Here is a 22,799-nt window from a genome sequence, read left to right as displayed (position 1 = left end):
GCTACAAAAATATTTTAAAAATAATATTTTCTTCTAAGAAGAAATAATCGATACAGTATTCAAATATTAGCAAAAATATAAATAGCTTACTCAACACTTTTGTTATATAACGCGATGCTTGTTTATAACGGAAATAGGTAACCTCATCAAAAAATTGCTTAAGGGCTAAACTTTATATATTTTCAATTTTTCCTATGTAACTGATTTTCTGCAATCGATTAGATAATAATACAAAGGTACAAAAACTAACAACCGAGATTTTTTGAACCAATAAAATACATATATTACAATACACTGGTAAAATTTTTATCGTGAAATGATTTTAACGAAATGTTGAGTTTTTTTAAATCTATAAATCCAATACCAAAAATAAATATTACAATTTCATTAAAAACATGTCTCCTACCTTAATTTCCACCTCATTTCCAAACCAGCAATATAGGAATATTTCCGTTGTCATCGAAGTCGTGTAGAATAACAAAGAATAGAACTCACTACTTGAAGGTGCAATCTACAGGTATTTTCATATTATTTCTCCAAATCACACTACGGGCTTGTCAAACTTACCAAAGTTAACTGAAACATAGTCAAAGCCAAAGTAAGTGCACTCGTAAAAAATTGGCCCAAAACAACTTTATCGAAAAATTTGTTGCAATCTTCGGCAAAACTAGAAATAAAAATTGATTTATAACAATAATTTTCAGACAAATAACAACCTTAAAATCTCTCTGTGATGATGCATGCATTCTAACAAATTGGTGCCATAGTCTGCGTGGACCAAATTTTTCACATTATCTGCCAAAATGTCACACTGGGCACCAACAAACATCATCAGTGCAGCTATCAGAGTATCCATGTTTAAAGTAGCTAGCGCCAAAAACCAAATACACAGAACTTGATAGATATACGTTATCTGGTAAAAAGGCGAAATTTTCGTGTTGTAAGGATACCAAGCCGAAAACGGCAGTCTGTAATCTTTCGCCGAACCATCAACCACAGGATAAACAGTCCAACTGGACAGAGTGGGAACAACAGGAAAATGATAAACGACGTAAGTGAACTTCCAGAAGTTTAACCCAGACATGAAAACAAATTTCTGATCGAAGTGTTTCGGTTGAAATAATTTTTCCTCCAAAGTCACCATCAAGTTCTTGAGCTGCTTCATATTGCGAACAAAATAATACACTTTGATGGAAGCCAAAACGTCGGTTATTGTTATAAATATTATGGCCGTCAGAGCTTCGAGATCGGTGTAAACGAAGAAAATGTTCATTGCTTGGAAAAAGTTGTGGCCGTTGATGAAGAGATTCAGCGAGATAAAAGCGTACAACGTGTACAGATTTTTCTTGTAATCTTCGTTGCCCTCTGGCCATAATCCTAACACTTTTAAAGAAACAATATTGGCTTTTATTACCAACTTCCAGTCGAATTTATCCATTTTGTTGTTAATACTGAACTAAGTATACAATTTTATTTAGATTCACTTGGTTTCGGAGGGTCATTAACTGAATGAGTCGCTGGCATTCCAGCAAATATAATATAAAGTACAATATTTTATTAATACTTGAGGTAAGAATTTTCTATTTCGTATAATTTCCTTGCTTTCATTATTGATGTGCAGTGTATTTCACTAAAAGCAGCAGTTTACCAATTAAATCGGAGATAATAAGTAGTTTCTTGTAAATTCATGATGGCGTCAATGGGGAAAATATCATTTGTTGAATTTAAAAAAAATCATCTGGGCGGTTCTCACGAAATAAGACCCAGGACGCAATTTTAATTAGAGTCTTCAAGTATTAAAAATTTTAATTAGAAATAACGCAATTGCTGGAATTCATCTTCTATCGAGTCATTATTCGTAAGTTTATTTCAGAGGTACGTGTACGTGGTGGTGTGTGGACAAAGTATTAAGAAGCGCTGGGTACAAGTTTTGTGCAACTTGTTCAAGATATGACACCACTAAGCAGTAAATAAGAAAAGTTTTACCTCCAGCTGTGTTGGAGTTCCAACTTTGGAAATATAAGTTTCCGTCGATTTAATAAAGCTAGAGAAAAACATTTTCATCAGGTAAGATGTGTAATTTTTGCAACTGTTTTGAAAGCGTTAAGTGATTTTAAAAAATAAACTGTAAAGTTAATGGACACAGCAGAAGACACACTGTACTTCAAAGAGGCTTTACATTTCTTTCAGGTAATGTCATCAATTTTTTAGAAGAAGTAAATAAAATTCATTGTTTTTTTTTACAGTCCCGATTCAATTTTAAGAAGTTCCTTATTTTATCTCTGAGTCAAATTTTAAAAATGAATATTAACAATTTATTTGAAAATTCGCTTAATGGAGTATCTAAAGCTACATATTTTGAGTGGGATGTTCTTAGTAGTGACGCGTGACATCATCAGTTTATTGGACTGAATAAGCGAGCAAATTTATAGGTGAAGTGGTTATTATGTTGTAGATTTTGAACATTATTTTAATAAACTCTGTAGTTACATTATTAACCTTTCACTGGAAGCAAATGGATTAAATTTGGTAAATGCAGTAATTACTTCCCCGATTATACTATTACTTACAGTCGCGAAAATTTAAACTGGTAGACCTAACTTTTAAGGCTGCTATAGAATTATCATAAAAGTATTAATTTGATGAAGAGGAAAGCGGTATCGAAAAACGGGTCAGGTAGAAAATACCAATACATTTTGAGAGAAGGTCTTTGAAAGTTATATCTGCCACTTTTATTATCACTTATTTCCACGACTATAATAACAGCACTCAGAATTTCGCGCAAATTCAGTAAATCGTTTTTTATTTAATCAAATTAATTTTACTAAATTACTAATAAAATATGTAAATAATTTTGAACATCTCTAATGTTTATTTATATGCTTTAATGGATTTTTCTTTTGATGTTCTTGTTTGTGTTTATAATTTATAAATGTGTTATTAAAAATTTTTTTTTGTTTATTTATTACTGAAAAATAACAATTTCTTTATTAATAATAATAATGCACAACGGTTAATGACTACTGGTTGTTATGGTTATTGTCCTAAAAAAATAAAAAGTGGGTTTCAATCACCATCGTTGCTAACAAATCAGAAAGTAAGTAAGTAATAAATATTCATGCATTAAGTGTGTGCAGTGTTGCCAATTTTACTTTGATAAAATTACCTTTTTTTCGTAATCTACATCATAAAGAATATTTTTATTATATTTTTGGGACTCCCGAAACCCCTGTACATAACGTACTGAAGAGTTAATTCGCCATTTTCCAGACATCCGGTATATTACAATATATATCTCAAGCAAGATTTACTTAGCAAATTCTTAGAAGTGCTGAATAGATAAATTCTAATAAGATACACAAAAACTTTAAATCATCTACAAGATTTTAGAGCAATCAATTATATTATTTCTAAATTGAGTTATAAAATTGGCTGTAAAATTGTGATTTTTTTTTAATATACATGTAATAGGTTCAAAATAGGGGCGGACTAATAAATCACAAATATAAAGCATAAGATTTTGGATATTTTAAACAGAATTTATTAATTTTAGAAATTTTCGGACGACATTATCATATTTTGACAGGGATGATAGGACAAGTTTTAGTTTATTTTTTTCCACTAAGTTGTCATTAACTACAAACAACTACCTTTTTAGACCGGGAGAGCGATAAAAACATAATCAATTACAGCAATGAGTTTTTCTAGAATTGTCTTTCTAATGATCAAAGACAATTTTTCAAAAATCCACAGATGTCTTTGATCGTGTTTTTTATAGTTGTTTTGGTGCTTGCTTATTTGTTCTTCAATACTGACTTAATGACAATTATTTTTTGCATAGTGTTAATCAAAAACTAATGTACAAATTTCTACAGATTTATGATTTAGGAATAGTTGTTCCCCTTTTCCTGAAATTCTATACTAACTATACCGTTATGATTAATGTTACGTCGTACACATCAGCAAAAAAATAATAATAATTTAATTAAATTTACTATTGTGGAGTAACTTAAGCGTGCAGTTCTCACTTGATTTTCACTATACAGTGTGTCATGCAAGTCATAACTTTAGACTTTCGTCTTAGACGTTTACAGATTCAAACAAAATAAAAAGTGTACAACAAAATTTTACATTTTAATTTTGAAAATATTTCGCAAACCGATTACAGTGAAACTTTGCATAGAATTTAAGGTTACCATAAACAGAGGGAATTGATAATTAGGACACTTGGTAACGTCATTTCATAGTCTTTTAAGTAAATCTCTCTTGAAATTTGTAATGTGACATAGGTACCCCTTTATTTCTTGTTTAGTAACATTTTAAGAATTTGTTTTTATACAAAAAATTATTAAAAATCAATATACATACGAAGCAGTTTATTTTATCGATTGAATAAAACACGACTTGCCTAATTTTCCGAAACTTTTGTCATTTCAAAAAATTATTAGATATAGCGTTATTAGAAAATAAGACATGAATTGTGTGTGTTGCCTACATTTTGGGAACATTAAAAAAAATAATGCAAAAACCAATATAGTTTTTGGATTATCTCAAAAATAGCTGTTCTGGTTTCGCTGAAATTTAAGAAAAGCACTAATTTAGTAATTATCACAGCATATCAAACTTTACACGTATATTTTTCATATTGTAAAGTCACAAAACCGACCGACAAAATTTAATAATAATTTCACAAATACTAAAACTGATTGTCACACAGATGTTTGGTGAAACATATGTAATTTATACCATTAATATTATAATACGTGTTTTAAATAGTATATTATTAGCCAAGGTTGCAGAGCGGAGCATTCCAGACCGAGCGCAAATTAGAACCCGAGACGCGCAGCGTCGAGGGCTCTAAGTGCGAGGTCTAGAAGTGGCTTTGCAACCGTGGTTAATATACAATTTTTTTCACTAGTAGAAACCATAAGACAATAAACTGAAAAATAAACGTTCAATTTGTTGACACAACATGATTTTGTTTTGATTTCTAATCAAACTTAATCTAAATCTTCAACACAAAGAAAACCGTTTATATTTGTCGCTGAGTTAATCATTCTATCTTGTACCATCTACCAACTACCATGCGTATACTCAAGTAATGTTTGTAGCACACATTTGTTCATTTTTTAAGAAATAATCACATCAAACATTTCGTACATAACCTCAGTTTTTCTTTTTGAACCGGTGGTAGCAAAAGTTGAATTTGCTACCACTAAATGAGTCGACATTTGCATGCGTCCAGGCTGCTAGTGAAAAAAATATATTTATAATAAATATACGTACTCATAATATCACTTGAAAATAATAAATAATGTTTACAAAAGTTGGCGTATAATAGAAAAACTAATTCAGCGATGATTTCGTTCTATAAATTCAGATCTTGTACACAAATGTGCAGATTGATTTCAAAAATTTACCAAAATTCCAAAATATTTCGTATTTTTGTAAATGAGTGTATTTTAAAATAGTATATTAGTCGATAAGATTAGAAAAATGTCATTTGACTAAACGTGTCATAACTTCTTTAAATGACGATTACTACATAGAATGCGATGTTTCCCGACTACACTAAATTTTGTCAAATTTATACAGCTTACCTTAATTTCTGCCTCATTTCCAAACCAGCAGTACAGGAATATTTCAGTGGTCATCGCACCCGTGTAGAACAACAGAGAATAGAACTCACTACTCAAAGGTGCAACCTACAGGTATTTCACGTCATTTGCCAAATCTTACAACCCGTTTACAACACTTACCACAGTTAACTGAAACATAGTCAAAGCCAAAGTAAGCGCACTAGTGAAAAACTGACCCAAAGCAATTTTATCGAAAAATTTGTTACAATCTGCAGCAAAACTAGAAATAAAAGTTTCCTTATAACACTAAATACCAACTAAATTACAATACCTTAGAATTTTTTTGTGATGCTTCACACATTCTAATAAATTGGTGTTATACTCTGTGTGACCCAAATTTTTAACGTTATCTGCCAAAATGTCACACTGGGCACCAACGAACATCATGAGTGCAGCCATTAAAGTATCCATGTTTAAGGCTGCAAAGGCCATAAACCAAATAGACACAATTTGGTAGATATAAGTAATCTGGTAAAAAGGAGAGATTTTCGTGTTGTAAGGATACCATGCCGAAAATGGCAGTCTGTAGTCTTTCGCTGAGCCATCAAGTACGGGATAAACAGCCCAGGCAGACACGGTGGGGACAACGGGAAAATGATAAAACACGTAGGTGAACTTCCAGAACTTTAACCCAGAGATGAAGACAAATTTCTGATCGAGGTGTTTCGGTTGAAATAATTTTTCATCTAAAGTCACCATCAAATTCTTGAGTTGCTTCATGTTACGAACAAAATAGTACACTTTCACCAGTGCCATAAGGTCGGTGATTGTTATAAATACTAAGGCCGTCAGAGCTTGGAGGTCGGTATAGACGAAAAAAATATTCATTGTTTGGAAGAAGTTGTGGCCATTGACAAACAGATTCAGAGATGAAAGCGTACAAGGTGTACGGTTTTCTTGTACCTTCGTTACCCTCTGGCCATAATCCTAACACTTTTAAAGAAGCAATGTTCGCTTTTATTGTTAATTTCCAATCAAACTTTTCCATTTTGTTGTTAAATACCGAACTACACAAATTTAATTTAGGTTCACTCGCTTTTGTCAGATCATTGACTGAATGAGTCGCTAGCGTTGCAACAAATATAATATAAAGTGTAATATTTTATTAATACTTGAAGGAAGAATTTTCTTTTTCGAATAATGCAGTTTATTCCACGACAAGCAGCAGTTTACCAATTAAAATTGGAGATAATAAGCAGTTTCTTGTATATTAATGATGGCATCAATGGGGAAAATATTTTTTGTGGGATTTAAAAAAATCATTTGGGCGGGTCTAAGGAACTGAGGCCCAGAAACCAATTTTAATTAAAGTTTTTAGGTAATAAAAAATTTATTATAAACAATGTAACTGCAAGAATACATGTTTATCGAATCATTATTAAGCAAGTGTATTTCAGAGTTATGTCCAGATATTGGTGTTTACTCAGTGTACACGGGTTACATTTTGTTCAAAATATGACACGTCTTAACAATTAATGAGAAAAAATTCTTCTGTGTGTACGTTTTCGTCATCGTCAGCTTGAAAATAAATTTATTCTAAAAAAATAAGGATAAAGAGATCCTAGCAACATTAAAGACTATGGAACAGTTTATGTGAAACAGAAAAACTGGTTCAAGGTAAGTACAATAAAATTATGCAGTAAAACCTCTCATTGCTAATCTGCGGACGCTTTTCGTAGAACAAAACATATTTATGTGTAGAAAATATAATGTAATGAAACCGATCTAAATATAATAAATCATTTATAATGGGATATGAACAGAGAAATTTAAAATAATGTCAAAAGTTTAAAAGAAATTTTCCATTTCACGGAAAACATTTTCTGGTAAAATAAAGTAAATAAAACGAATCATTTCCAGCATACCGTATTTATTGTAATTAGAATTTATACGTTTTCGTAAAGTGAAATTTGCCAATTTTGCATTCGGTGATTTCAATGTTTTTTTTTTGAAAGCTCAGTATAAAAAATTAAAAAACATGAAAAAAGAGATGGAAATAAAGCAAGTAGAAATGTTTATAACATCTGTAGTTCTGGTCAATATTTTATCTGTTTCTTCATCTTTAAAACGTCTCTACTATTACCATTTAAATATCTTAGATATACTAAACAATAAATAAGTACTTAAGATAATTCGTAATCATCACAATTCTGGTAGAGCGGGTGGAATGTGTCTATATTTTGTTTCTTTTTTTTTTTTCTTAATTAGTCATCTTTTCACAATAAGAAAAACATGTTCAAAATGGTAATTTTTTGTAGAGAAATATGGATTTTACAATTAAACTGCTCCCCACTATCTGACAACGAGTAAAAAATTCGTCACAATTGAGAAAGGGGTGGGTGGGTGGTCTTAATACATAATTGGTTTCTTTTTCTTAATATAGACCTATAGTTTTCTTTCAATCACAGGACACTTAAAACATAATTCTAGCCTGTTATTCACCATTTGATATTTTCAATATTTCATTGTGGAAAGAAACTATATATATATATTAGGGTGATTCAAAAAAAAAAAATATTTTTTTTTTCGTGTCAAAGAGGTTCAAAAGTTTCTTTTCAACGTAAAAAAATACCAGTTAAAAGTTGAGCTCTTAATATTAATATTAAGACCGTCCGCATCGCGTTTTTCTATTTCCCATAAGAATAACATGGGAAAATTTTTGTTTGCACCTTCTGATTTTTATTGCTAGCCCGTCGTGTGTCGTGAAAAAAATTCAATCACATATTTTTATAGAGAATTGAACGCTCTACAAAAAGTGTCTCCTATGATTTTGCGAGAAACCTGACTATGATTTTTTAACCCACTGATGCTGAAAATGTTCGGAAAGAGTTTTACTGGCCTTATTATAGCATAAAATTATAAACAATTACTGTTTAAAAAACTAAATTTAAAATGTGTATAAATTTTTGTGGTGATTTATTCCAATAAGACCATCAAATTTATTGTAATGCATCAAAAACGTCAAAATTTGGATAAATTTAACTTTAGCCTAAAATAACTCTTCAACTATCAGGTTTCTCGCAAAATCATAGGAGACACTTTTTGTAGAGCGTTCAATTCTCTATAAAAATATGTGATTGGATTTTTTTCACGACACACGACGGGCTAGCAATAAAAATCAGAAGGTGCAAACAAAAATTTTCCCATGTTATTCTTATGGGAAATAGAAAAACGCGATGCGGACGGTCTTAATATTAATATTAAGAGCTCAACTTTTAACTGGTATTTTTTTACGTTGAAAAGAAACTTTTGAACCTCTTTGACACGAAAAAAAAAATTATTTTTTTTTTTTGAATCACCCTAATATATATATATATAGATGTATAGATGGTCATTACGAAGCCCGTTCTAGATATTAACGGTACGTTGTTCAGCCTTAAAATACGTTCTTGAGCCCACCCGCGGGCTCAACAACGTATCCCCATGTATTTAAGGTGGGAACGGTTTGGACATGCGCAAAAAGCTTATTGCTAAATTTTACGGTGGGCTTCATAACAGCATGAATACAGTTCCGAAACATACGGAATAGTTCAACATGATCTCCGTAAGGGGGCGCTTTGTGTATATAATTATATACGTATCTAAGGTATGCAGTTGCTGTAAAGCCCATTACAGGAAAGTAACTTCGTTAAGCCCGAGATGTGGCAACAATGCTTTTGAACGCCTCGAGCGGATGGTTTTCAATACTGTCGATGTTTCGATACTACAAATAGTGTCTTATTAAATAATTATAATTTAATTGATCCTATAGAAGTATAAATTATATAGATTTCTATTTTACATTGGTAATATAAAAAATAACATAGGTAGGTAATTTTTTTCAATATAAATTGATGTATCGCCCAAATGGGTCAATAGTTGTTGTGTGTGTACCTAATTAGTCCCCAAATGATATTTTGGGGCCCAAAAATAAACTCTTGGTGAGAATAACAGCGTTCGTGAGTGATAAAAACATTTTACGAGGAGTGAGGCACAATTTTTTCCGTATAATCGCATTTTTACAAAAATTATTGAATGAATAGTGTTAATTGGATTTGACATTATGTCTAAATTATATTTATATTTAATTTTGCAAATACGGCACAAATTGTTACTCCTTACCAAATTCACCCATGTTGTCTTTTTTAGCAGAAAACCATATTGTAAGTTAAAAAGGTTGTCATTAAAAGTAGTGAATTTTGACAAATATTGCTAAGAAAATGTTTTATCAATCCACGACACAAAATAAATTTTGAAAACGTGCGTTAAATTGGAAAACATTTTAAGACGGTTAATAATTCGTTAATGAAAACATATTGGCCCGTATTCAGCAACCATGTTTATTTTCATGTTTAAGCCGTGTTTAGTTAACAGCGCTGCTAACGCTTAGATACGGTTTTAGCAACGGTCCTATTCAGCACTCATTTTAGGATCGTTGTTAGCTAGCAATGCCAGCGCCGTATAAACAACTTGGCAACGTCGCGTATCTTGTCAAATTTGACAGTTTGAAATTGCCGCAAAAACGACAATTTAATTTTTCTGTTGTTTTCTATACTTAATACAGCAATAATTACAAAAGTAAGCATATATGGCAGTTTATTATCCCGTTCGTATTTATTGCTTTTGACGTAGATGTCCGCAAAAAAGGATAAGCGCGTCAGAGGGGGCAATTTTTCCGAGGAGGATAAGATGTTCCTCGTCCAATTTGTGGCAGACAATTCCGAAATTTTGGAATCGAAAGCAAGCGATCCGCGAATTAATATAAAGAAACAACAACTGTGGAAGGCATTGGCCGAAAAATTCAGGGCGCGGGGGCAGTATAGAGAGCCAGCAAAATTGAAAATGCTGTACTTTCGGTTAAAGCAGCATGCCAAAACAACAATTGCAGCCTACCGAAGGTCACAACATCAAACCGGTGGCGGTCCTTCCTCTGCTGAAGATCCAACAGATTTGGACTGGATCATTGCAGATATATCTGCAGTAGATTTTACTGCAGATGTATCTGCATATGATTCAGAGGGAAAGACCGCCACTGAAGTTGTCAGAGCTCAGATGGCCAATGCCCCCAAAGAATATACGGGGCTAATAGATCCCATAACGGGAGAAATTGAAATAACAGAAACGTATGTAATTAATTATATATTGAAAATTTAAAATACAACATAAAATACGTTTCTAGTGTTCCCGAACCGTTGCATGCAGAAACACCTTCCTTGTCGCCGTCTGCAACACCAGTGAGACCAGTCGCTCCTGCCATCCCTAAACGAAACAAACGTAAAAAGCCGATGAGTGAATTTGAGGAGAGCATGCTCAAGTTGCATGAGCGACATATAGAGCAAAAAATTGAAATGGAAAGAGCCATTTATTTTAAAGAACTGGACCTTTTAAATTTAAAACTTAAAGCCAAACAATTAAAAATAGATATGCTGAACAAACAAAAGGAACAATTATAACTTATTTGTTAAAGTATTGTATTGTTAAATTAATTAATTGTTTGCATATATAAAGTGTTTCTATAAGACTGCTATTTTACAAACCTGCAGATCACATCTAACGTTGGAAATGTTGGCGAATAAATTGTTGTCGGAACAAATTTCCAGCCATTTGTTCTGCTACTACCGCCTCCTCTTCTACAGGCTCCTCATCTTCGATATCCTCATTATCTGCATTTGTGTTTTTATTAATATATTATTTTTACTAAATAAATTCTTACCATCATATTCAAAGTTGTCATCATAACTGAGCTTGATGTTGTATAGCACTGCTATGGCTGATATGCAGGCTTTTGCGGTATCCAGTGACACTTGCATGTTGTTCTGGAGAGCTCGAAACATGGATTTCCATCTTCCAAAACAGCACTCCACTGTCACACGTGTGGCTTTGTGTGCTCTATTGTATGCTTCTTCTTTCTGCTGCATTGTGGGTGTTCAGAAGAGGCGTGAGCATGTATGGTGTGCATGCATATCCACTGTCACCTAATAAAATGCCTGTCTTTCTGCCGTGCTCAAAGTCATCCTTCAGGGTGCAGTTATTCCAGATTCTGGAGTCATGAACACTGCCTCTCCATCGAGCGACAATATGTGTAATGCGACTGGTAGCATCACACACAACTTGTACATTGACCGAATAAAATCCCTTGCGGTTACAGTACAGTAAAGGGCGAGAACCATCCGGATTTTTAATCTTGATGTGTGTGCAGTCAACACACCCAACGATGTTTGGAAAGTGGGCCACATCGTAAAAATCCTGTTTCACCCTCTCTATATCCTGAGGCCAATGAACAAAACGTGGTAACACTCCTGCAATAGCTCGTGACACCCGGTGTACAATTCGTGACACTGACGGTTGGCTAATCCCATGCAGATCACCTGCGACACAAAATCAAGGGCAATACAAAATACTTTTTCACAAACATAACGTTAATTTCACTTTTTACACTTTAGTTACATATTGAATTAAACTTACCTAGCTCTGTTTGATAGCATCCTTTAGCAAAATACCTCAAAGTCACCAGTACCTGGAGAGCTGGAGAAATGTTCAAGGCTTGATCAGAAAGATGTTCCAGATCTCCTCGCACCAAATCAATCACGAAGTGTACAGCGTCTTTCGTCAACCGATAACGGTTGCGAAATTCGCGATCACTATACTCCTCAAACGGATCTTTGCGCGGTCTCACATGTCGAACATGTTCAACATTCACACCGAATCCTTCGCGAATATTAACAACGTCTTCGATGTCTCGTGCGAACCCCGCCATTTTCACTAACAACGGCTGTAAACATGCCCCTACCCGCGTTTAAATAGCGTTGCTAAATTGACAGTTCGTCCGCCGCTAAAATGCCCTGTTTAGCGCTAAACAAGGCAGCTGAATAGGTCAAAGTTAGACAACCCTGTTTACAGATTTAACCACTGGTTGCTAAATTTAACAATGGTTGCTGAATTCGGGCCAGTGAGTGATAAAAACATTTTACGAGGAGTGAGGCACAATTTTTTCCGTATAATCGCATTTTTACAAAAATTATTGAATGAATAGTGTTAATTGGATTTGACATTATGTCTAAATTATATTTATATTTAATTTTGCAAATACGGCACAAATTGTTACTCCTTACCAAATTCACCCATGTTGTCTTTTTTAGCAGAAAACCATATTGTAAGTTAAAAAGGTTGTCATTAAAAGTAGTGAATTTTGACAAATATTGCTAAGAAAATGTTTTATCAATCCACGACACAAAATAAATTTTGAAAACGTGCGTTAAATTGGAAAACATTTTAAGACGGTTAATAATTCGTTAATGAAAACATAGTGATACTTTTTATAGTTAAAAAAAATATAAAAAAAAATAAATTAACCAAATTTAGTAATGTTAAACCGATTCTATGTTTTGGCTTTTTTGTCTAACCAAGAATGGGCACTATAGTTGTTACCTAAAACATTTGCAAAAATGTGTCGCTCATTGTTTAGATTCATTATAGCAATTCTACATGAATCAAACATTTTTGGCGAGTCGTATGGAATGCTCTCAACGTCTTACCACTGCTTGATGTGCAAGACTGAGAAAAAATGCAACTTTACTACTACTACTACTCTCTTTCCTAGTTTAAGGAGATCAGTCTGTCTGTCCCTGTCCCTTTATTAGATTAACTTGTACATGTGCTTGTACGAAACTCTGTAGAAGCAACACCGAATTCCGTTTTTGTTAAATAAACTGTTTTTTGTAGAAGACTGGCTCTGATTATCAATAATTTATCAATAACCCTCCAACCCCAACACAATGTATGCAAAAATTTACGTGATTTATGGAGTAGCGAAAAATTAGATTGTTAACATTTTGAAGATGTTATTATTGATTATGTAAAATATTTGTCCGTTTTAAAAAATATTTTGTACTTATATCACGCATGACAAAAATTCAATGACGATAACCAAAGAAGAAGCTGGTTCTATTCTCCCTGAATTAAGTGTTTAAACATATTATACAGTGAAAGAAACAGACCGATTACAATTAGGTATATTGTTTTTACAATATTGATATAATCTTTCCTGACGAGTTGCTCAGAAGATTTTTTGTAAAATTCAGTCCGGAACTAGAGAGGTTTTATTTTATAGCTATTACGGCCAGTTTCGTAATGAATCCCAAAGTTCCTTTACATTTAATAGTATTTTATGTTATAGGTAAGGGAAAGAAATGCTATATTTTAAGCGAGTGATACTGCTCTCACGAGCTTATAATGGCATTTCACTCACGTATGATATACGAAGTTTTATCTTATAGTAGCAGCTTTTACATAAAAGTAAGAATAAGATGAATCCAAATTGACAACTGATTTAGCCTAAAAATTCGTATTGTCGTATTAGATGTATTAGTAGTATCCATAGTTACATTACATCACTTGTTGATAATATTGCATTTTTCTCTGGCAAACTCTAAAACCTATAATTTGTTGCTATAACAAAAACTTACTTTGAATTTGAAATGAATCAGTTAGCGTTCTGAAAATATACATGGAAGAAATGCCAATTCTACTTCAACAAACAGTTTGTTTAATGCCGTTTTTAAATACATATATTTAAAATGGCCAAAGAAGAAGATATCAATTTTGTTGCAAATAAAGGAAAACAAACTTAAAAGATTCAATTTCTTTATTAAAAACGAAACATAAAAGAACAGTACTTCTTTCATCTGGAATAAAATAAATAATGCAATACAAAAATCCCACAAAAAAACTATACTTAAAGATTAATAGAATTATTATAAAGAAATAGTGCGATTTATTTTATTTGGTTTTGTAAGAATTGTAAACGAATGCTTTTACTTTAACCCAGTTTTTGTTCTGGAATAATTCTTTATGTTTGTTTATCAAATCCATAACTTCATGTTTCTTGGGCGCTTTTTTGTTTTTAATATGGTTTTTGAAGAAATTCAAAATTTTGTCTTTTTGTTCATCTGTCCACCTTACACGTTCAATTTTAAGCTTCTTGTTCTTCTTTGGGGTAGTTTCTGTAAAATAACAAATAAAAACATGTAGATTATGGAACAAAATGGAGAAATTTTACAGCAAGTGCTCCTGATCGTGAAAATGTTATACTATTATTAAGAGACATTAATTTTTTTATAAATTTTAGAAAATTTTATCATAAGTCAATGCCAGTCCTAACAAATTTTAAACTATCAAGTATTAATGGTAGAAATGATACAATAATATGAATATTATAATGCACATACTTTTTTTAGAGTAATGTAATATTGTTTTGTTACCTTGAACTGATTCAGTATATTCTGAATCACTATCGCTATAATCTTTAAGAATGTTGGATGTAGTACTGGTTATGTTTACATTTTCACCTTCAGAGGTGTAGTCAGTCCTACTAGTGGACGGTTGACTAATCCTATGAGAAAGTACTAATTCTTGTTCTGTTTCGGAATCAGAAGCAATCTCGTCCGAGAAATCTATTTCCTCTAGTTTCTTGCCTTTATATTCGGCACTTTTTCCTTTATCTATGGCCAACAGGAGTTTTGATACTTTCGCAGTCTGATAAACATCTTGAGGTAGTCTACGATAAGAATATTGTAAATTTAATATTTTGATTTTTGTGCACCTGCTAACATTACCTATAGTACGATTCATGAGTTTTTTTTGTATGTCCCATGAAAGATGCAAACTGCTCCATTTCTGATTCTGTGACATTCATTACCTGCAGTACTGTGGCTATTTGTTTTCTTAATCTTGTTGAACTAAATAAGTCTTGATTTTTTACGCCCGATTGAGTAGCCAACTTTTTTAAAACATGGTAACCACTTAACCACTTATTATCAGTAGCAGGATTTGCAAATAAATATTCATTACTTTTTGCCACACACCTAGGCCGAGCGTTCAACATTACGTCAATAAAATTTTGTATAGTTTTAGGAAATAAAATAGGAACGGGCTTGCTTCCTTTCCCTGCCGTTATGACTCTTTTAAAGTTTTTAGTAAGAATTTTTTCAGTCTCTGATAGGGTTTGCGAAAATTCTTCTTGTTGTAAAGTTGGAATTTCTCTAGTGTAAGTTTGCACCTTTAAATACTGAATTTCCCCAATACGTTTCCTGTTCAGTAATAATGTTAATGCTAAAACCGTTTCCGCTAATCTCCGATATGCTTTCTTAAATTGTACATCGCTTTTAATATCATTGCAGGCTTTTGTTGCTTCTTGCAGTACGAACTGTTTAAACTGCATAATATCACTTGTTAACGGTAGCATTTTTGGCTTTTGCCAATTATTTTCATTTAAATTTTTCAGCGCTAAACTAGAAACTTCAGAATTCCAGTGATCTTGTATTAATTTCTTAAGCCATTTTATATTTTTTAGCATAATTTCTGGATTATCAATTTGAAGAAAGCGACTTCTTTTAATAATCATTTTTGTCGCTATATCACACACCTGTTTAAGAGTAGTGCCCATATGTAGAGCTAAACTACTAGCCTTGAAAGTCCTAGTTTCCGGATTGTAGCCGCTAATTACTCTGGTAGCTGATACTATATTATCAAAAAATTCTGGTTTTAACATATCAATTAGCCGTACAGCTCCATTCATATTTGTCAGCGTTATTAGAAGTCTGCCCAGTTCACGCATTTTGTTTGAAATGGCATTTCGGATTTGAGTGCGTTTATGTTTCCTCAATAGACTTTCAGCGAAGCTGCAAATTAGAACATCGCCCATAGCAACCTTCGACACACTGTCTGCTCTCATGATCTTAAAAACTTCAGTTTTTAAACGCAATGAATCATAGAATTCATTGCGAGGTCCTGTGCATACAACAAATAATTGTGCTTCACTGAGATGTTTTTCACGTTCAGTTGAGTCACTTACATCAGAGCGTAATTTACACCGTTTTCTGTGCCTTCTTAGAAATTCCCTTTTAAAAAATCCGAAACAATCCTTGCATGTCACGTACGTATTTTTGTTTTCCACTGGATGTTCTGTGGAAGTTCTAGTTGGTCTTCTTATGGGACGAATGACGTTCATTTGTGAACTTAAACAGAAATTTCCTTGCCTGCGTATCGCATTTATTATAACTTTTTTTTTTTGGATCTTTAACTGACATGGCTGCAAATTCTTTAACTGCGCCTTGTTCCTTGTGGTTTCTTATCAAGTGTCTAGGAAAATGTGTTACTTCTTTAAAACAGTATGGGCATGTATTCTTCTTTGTCCATGGCCTACTGCTTTCAGCACATTCTACAACTTCCCGTTCCTACAAAATAAAAGTTTTCCACTGTCTATAAATGAAAACAACGTTTACTTTCACTATGTGACCAAATTTCGCTATAATGGGATCAATGTTTTTGCTGCTGCATGTTTCTTTTGCTTGTTGCTTTTCATCGAAATTTGACGTAGAAATCTAAAAAAAAAAAACAAAAATTTGTATTGACTTTCTTTTAATGTCAGTTTTTAAGTTTGAAGAGCACGCATATGTTAACCATTGTTTGTAGTCTACTGTTAACGTAGACTTAAAGTATAGGTACAATATAAATATATGTATTACTCAAAATATAGTAAGATTTAACTAGGAACAGCAATACGTTTTGACATTTTATCAGCTGCGTTTATTTAGTGATTTGTTAAATGTTATTAATTATACTGAACTTGGCTTTCTTTCAACTCAGCATTATAACTAAACTTTATCTCATTTTAAAACGTTTAATAACAAATAAATAAGATTTTCTGTATAGGATAAGTTAAAAATGTCCATGTAAACATTATAAGAATTATAGGACTCAAAAATTAGTCGAAAAGTGATTTTGAAAGGCAAAATGAATTAAGGATTTTAGGAATAAATCGCTACTAGACCAATAATGTAAAGTCTTTCTAATGTTTCATAATAATCTAAGTAGTGTAGTTTTTTTTTTTTTAATTTTATATTTACTCAATAAACAAACCTTTTCTGTTTGAACATGTAATCCTACGTCATTCGGCTCAACATATGTATAGTGGTCATTTTCGGGTTGTTCTAGTTCAACTGATATCTAAAAATTTGGCTAACATTAAAAAAAATCCCACAGATTTTACCTAAATGCTGACATATATATCTGCGTACAGTCGCTGCTGTTGAAAATTACCGCACTCAATTTTGGCGTATGCGTATGACTGCTACAATAAACGATTAATTTTTCTTGATGTAAAATTTTATATATCTCTTAACACTGAACCGCATTATTTCAGTAAGATTTGAAGTGACCTTTTTTAGAAAATTCAAATTGAGAGAAGGTAACAAAGACAACAATATAGACAGGTCAAAGTGTAGCACTTTTCAACGGTCGCGCCTGTACCTACACATACCCCACTTACTGTAGGAATTTCAGTAGACATGCTTGATTCACACCGATCATTTTTTGAGGGACACTTTTCATCGGATTCATTGTTCATAGTACTTTCAGAGCAAGACTTAAAATAATAATTCACAATTAGTTTTTCAACTTTTCTATGTATTAACAGAAATAATTAAAAATGGTTCACTACCATTTTGAAAATCGTGCATTAAAAATTAACAAACTGCAAAAATAGTGTGACCGAAATATTAGGAATTAGGAATAGAGGAAAGAATTAGTTTTCTTTTTTAAACGCGAAAACTCATTTTAAAGATACAATTTTGAATATCGATTTGTAAACATACGTAAGTACTGGTGAAATGTTGAAGTGAATTTTTTTTAGAAATTTTTGAATGCAATACATTGAGAAAAATGTTTCTTTGAATAAACGAGTTTTGTTATTAACACTGGTTGGTGTGGTGGTTTTATTAACTGTTTGCTTTATTATGCTAAATTTTTCACTTTTTAAATATAAAAAATGAAAAGTTTCTGTAAATTTTCCTAAAATGAAAAATTAAAGACTGTACGAGGGTTGCAGTTTTTAGTTGTTTACAAGAATTACTGACGGTTAGGTACAAATGAAAGTGTACCAGCTCTATTAAAAAAAAAACACCACAACAGCTTACCTTTATAAAGTTATTTTCAAAATAAAGAAATCTGTCTTTGCGTTTAAAATAATTAAGAGTGTATAGTAAAAAACTAACAAAACTATACAGAATTCAACAATTTCAATGCAATTTTTGATGATCGTTCTTTACAAGTAGTTTTTCTGAAATTTTTGAACTTACGTTTTCCAAAATTGAGCTGAACTTTCTGAATTTTTGTTAATTTATTTTTGATTTGGAAGGGAAACTATTATCGATGTTAGTATGGTTAATTGACTATTTTACCTCTGAAGTATCTGATGATTCTAAGTCTGACGATTTAATTATATCATCTGAGCCAGGTGAAAAATCTTCTTGGTTTTCTATATCCGACGACTCAATAATATCAGTTGAGTCTGGTGAAAAGTCTTCGTGACTTCCTTCATTATTGGCATATTTTGAGGTATACGAAACCTATAAAAAATTCATCCATATTTCTTATCCTTTTGTTTCCAATATTTGTTTTTATTATTTGATGTATAAACCACCAAACTTATATACAACATTTAGTTTTGATTTTTTTATTACTTTTAATTTATTGAAATTTTTTTTTAACATAATAAGTAAGTGAGTACTTTCCATATTAATCTGTAAAGTTATTAAATTCAAAGTGAAATTTATATGTGTTATTACCTTTATCAAATTTTGCTATTAAAACTATGAATCTTCTTCGATCACTTGCTGCAAAATTAAATCTCAATATAATGCTTATTACCGTCGACGCATTTCGCCAACCACGGTGGCATTGTCTAGACTTGAAAGATTTTAAATTTAAATTCTACATTTTTATGTTATAAATATTTATTGTTTTATATGCATTTACTAAAAAAGAATGTGGCAAAACTCTGATAACCGGAAATACTGAAAATGGATGTTACGTGCGTTTTTTACTTCGTAATATTTTAATATTAATATTTTGCAATACATAACCTACCATTTAGATTCCAAGAAAACAAATTAAGCGAATTAAAAGTTATGCAGAAAATGTGTTTACTAACCTGCTTTGTAGGCCTTAAGTCATATTTTGTTGACGAAGTTACTTCATTATCTTCATCTTGAAAGTATCCTAACGTTTAAATGATACACCTTTAACTACAGCACCATCACTTATTTCAAGAATCTTACCTTTATTAGAAAGCGCTAAATCTAACAAGTGTTTTCCTCTTGCACAATTTTGATTCATTTTGTTTGAGTAAATTCTGTATACTGCCGACTACGCAGACTGTCGATTGCATCGTATGAAATCCAAGAGCACACACTTGTAAAGTTACCACAAAAACTGTAACAGTCGGCAACAATGCCGGGATGTACAACGTCCGCAAAATATCATTTGGTATAAAAATGGGCTACACAACGTTGCGTTCTTATAAGGGGCTTTACAACGAGAGATAAATATATGATAAAAGTTAAGTAGTATAAAACTTTACCCCTCTTTAGCACCTATTGTACATAATGGTATCTAAAACATAATTTTCTTTTATATATTCTTCTATCTGTCCTGTAAATGCCGGGCTCATGAACGACCTGTGAATATAGTGGGCTCCACAAAGTATCATTTATAAATATATATATATATATATAAATAAGAAAAGAAAGTCAAAGGGTAAGCTCCACCCAATGAATTATCATGTGAAACATGTTTTGAGTATCGTGTTGTTAAAAAAACCTACACATATTAAGAAAAAGAAAAGTCAAAAATTACGCCCCACCCACCCGCCCCGATCTCAATTGTGATGAATTTTTTATTTATTGTGAGATCGGAGGGCGAAGCGCAACTGCAAAAGTCCAAATGTTTGAGGTATGATCATACTGCACAATATAAACTATTTATCTTGAGAAAAATTAGGGAATGGATATTCTTATTCCCTCAAAAGCAAAAGTAGTTCGAAAGAAAAAAAAACTATACAAAAATGAAAATTTTAGTATTCAAAACTTGAGTTTACTGTAAATTTGTAGCGTAAACCGGTAGATATGGCTACACTGGTGACGCTGGACACAATTCTAACCTCAAATTGGCCATTTAGTATTTTAAGTATTTTATTGTTGAAAAGTCTATAGTACGAAAAAATAGTCAAACATTTTTTTTTCTTACGTAATTTTCTGATTCAACACATATTCGCTGAAATTACCAAACTAATGTCTTTGAAATTTTAATTGTGTTATATTAAGTAATTATTGGAACAGGGTCCATCACACGAATGGCTATTTTAATATCTTCTCGACGTTCCATTACCCCTAGAGTATGAAAAAGTAGGTTCTCCATTTCCGCTTTTCTGTCGTCTGCGCCGATTTTTATTAGACAAATAATCTACGGTAGTATATTGTCAAATTATTTTACGAATATCGTGAAAAATGGTAAAACCGAAATTTGTCTGGTCATCGCCACCAATAATTTGATGACGTCACGCCAAAATTTTGCATAGTAAATACTACATATTTAAATTTTATAAAATAACACAACTCTGTGATATAGTATTTCATGCAATGTTACTGTACTTCAAAAAAGTTTTTTCTTTTTTTTGCGTTCATCAATCTTGAAGATTCAACGATTTCAAAAGAAATTATTTCAAATTCTCTAAAATTATTTGCTGTTTAACCACAAAAGGACACTTTTCCGAAGCAAATTTTTTGGTTTGTCAAAATATAAGTTTTCGAATGAGGATTCTTTGTTCGTCTTGCTCATGACACTATTAAAAATTAATTAACGTTGTTTTTAAAACCGAAAATTGCAGAATGAAGGACCTTATTAAGACATAATACGAAAAAACTAAAAGGTTGAAAAAATTTAAGATTTGATAACAAAATTTAGTTGTTATTAATTACTCCAAATTAATACAGGTAAATTCTAGAAAAGTATTTTATTCTTAAATAGCAAGTCTGTATATAACTTTATTTACAAAGACATTCGGTGCATTCGGCTAGGTCTCGACAGGACAATTTCATAATAGCATTCTTCGCATTAGTTATAGTTGTAATATTGTTTTCTTACAAAAATTTACTGTAGTATTGGTTTTACTTTTACTATGGACGCAACATTGAAAAAATTCACGCAAGTTGTCAGACTATCCACTAATTCTAGGATTCTTATATCAACGCTTACCTTAATTTCAACTTCATTCCCAAACCAACAGTATAAGAAAATTTCCATCGTCATTGCACTCGAATAAAATAAAAGAGAGAAACTTTCGCTGCTTAAAGGAGCAACCTACAATTATTTCATTAATTTCCAAATTTTTATTGTGGATGTGAACTTACCAAAGTTAATTGAAACATAGAAAACCCTAAGACCATAGCACTGGTAAAAAATTGTCCCAGAACTATCTTGTCAAAAAACTTGTTACAATTTTCAGCGAAACTGAAAACTGCAATGTTAAAACCTAAAATTATATATTTACTTGTTGTTATTACCTAATGATTTTTCTATGATGATTCACACATTCGATCAAATTAGTGTTATAATTTTTAGTACCACTTCTTCCACAATTTTTCAAACTATCGCACAGAATTTCACACTGACTACCAACATACATCATCAATGCCGCCACAAAAGTGTCCATGTTCAAATTAGTTATTGCAAGGACCGAAATACCTATTATTTGGTAGAAGTAGGTGATTTCGTAGCTTGGTGAATTTTTCGTACTGAAGGGATACCAAGCCGAGAACGGTAATTTACTTTCATGCGCCGAACCGTCCATAATTGGATAAACAGCCCACATAAGCAAATTAAATATAACAGGAAAATAAAACCCTCTGTAGGTGAATTTCCAAAAATTCACACCTGGTTCGATTAACTTCCGTTGTTGAGAGTTTTTCGGCCACAATATTTTGTCTTCTAGACTCGCCATGATGTTTTTCAGTTGTGCCATATTGGAGACAAAATAACACGTTTTCACGGATGCTAGTATTTCAGTTATTATGACAAAAATTATCGCAGCTACGGCTTCCAGGTCCTTGTAGACGAAGTAAACGTTTGCCATTTGAAAAATGTTGGGGATGTGTAGGAACAGATTTAATATTATAAAAGAGTACACTGTGTATAAATCACATTTATAAGTTTCGTTCTTTTTTGGCCATAATCCTGCGACTTTTAACACACAAATGTTGGGTTTAATGGCAACCTTCCACTTGAAGGATTCCATTTGATGTGTAAGGAGTGGCTTTAAATTCAGTTTGGTAATTGATTACTAAC

The 22,799-nt window shown here is 32.0% G+C and overlaps 3 protein-coding genes across 4 annotated transcripts; all 3 read right to left on the bottom strand.

Moving 5' to 3' along the window:
- Positions 1–376: 376 nt before the first annotated feature.
- Positions 377–6,467, bottom strand: LOC135139352 (odorant receptor Or1-like). Its single transcript, XM_064069557.1, has 6 exons — positions 5,911–6,467; positions 5,760–5,859; positions 5,601–5,705; positions 717–1,456; positions 568–667; positions 377–511 (listed from the first exon to the last, which is right to left on the bottom strand). Exons 1-6 carry the CDS (start codon positions 6,465–6,467, stop codon positions 377–379), a joined length of 1,737 nt encoding a protein of 578 aa, XP_063925627.1.
- A 4,275-nt stretch (positions 6,468–10,742) lies between these two features.
- LOC135139313 (putative nuclease HARBI1) lies at positions 10,743–12,557 on the bottom strand. 2 transcript variants are annotated; one of them, XM_064069508.1, is made up of 4 exons: positions 12,084–12,557; positions 11,332–11,986; positions 11,156–11,281; positions 10,743–10,877 (listed from the first exon to the last, which is right to left on the bottom strand). In XM_064069508.1, exons 1-2 carry the CDS (start codon positions 12,373–12,375, stop codon positions 11,508–11,510), a joined length of 771 nt encoding a protein of 256 aa, XP_063925578.1. In that variant the 5' UTR covers positions 12,376–12,557; the 3' UTR covers positions 10,743–10,877; positions 11,156–11,281; positions 11,332–11,507. The 2 variants fall into 2 exon arrangements, with proteins under 2 accessions (XP_063925578.1, XP_063925579.1); XM_064069509.1 differs by lacking the exons at positions 10,743–10,877; positions 11,156–11,281 and having other exon boundaries at positions 11,779–12,018.
- Positions 12,558–22,014: 9,457 nt separating this feature from the next.
- LOC135139351 (uncharacterized) lies at positions 22,015–22,476 on the bottom strand. Its single transcript, XM_064069556.1, has one exon. It carries the CDS (start codon positions 22,474–22,476, stop codon positions 22,015–22,017), a length of 462 nt encoding a protein of 153 aa, XP_063925626.1.
- Between the last annotated feature and the right edge of the window lie 323 nt (positions 22,477–22,799).

Source organism: Zophobas morio, unplaced genomic scaffold (genome assembly GCF_036711695.1).
Source record: "Zophobas morio isolate AGI-343-1 ecotype UQ-CSIRO unplaced genomic scaffold, CSIRO_AGI_Zmor_V1 ptg000031l, whole genome shotgun sequence".
Classification (NCBI taxonomy): Eukaryota; Metazoa; Arthropoda; class Insecta; order Coleoptera; family Tenebrionidae; genus Zophobas; species Zophobas morio.
This window is presented reverse-complemented; position numbering and strand designations above follow the sequence as displayed.

Excerpts from the sequence above, each read along its gene's own strand:
- LOC135139352 (XM_064069557.1), bottom strand. The coding sequence starts at position 6,467 with ATGAATATTTTTTTCGTCTATACCGACCTCCAAGCTCTGACGGCCTTA. Across the intron at positions 5,706-5,759 it reads CTATGTTTCAGTTAACTGTG|GTTGCACCTTTGAGTAGTGA; the intron begins GTAAGTGTTGTA and ends AAATACCTGTAG. Across the intron at positions 668-716 it reads CATCACAGAGAGATTTTAAG|TTTTGCCGAAGATTGCAACA; the intron begins GTTGTTATTTGT and ends TTTTATTTCTAG.
- LOC135139313 (XM_064069508.1), bottom strand. The coding sequence starts at position 12,375 with ATGGCGGGGTTCGCACGAGACATCGAAGACGTTGTTAATATTCGCGAA. Across the intron at positions 11,987-12,083 it reads ATGCTATCAAACAGAGCTAG|GTGATCTGCATGGGATTAGC; the intron begins GTAAGTTTAATT and ends TTTGTGTCGCAG.
- LOC135139351 (XM_064069556.1), bottom strand. The coding sequence starts at position 22,476 with ATGGCACAACTGAAAAACATCATGGCGAGTCTAGAAGACAAAATATTG.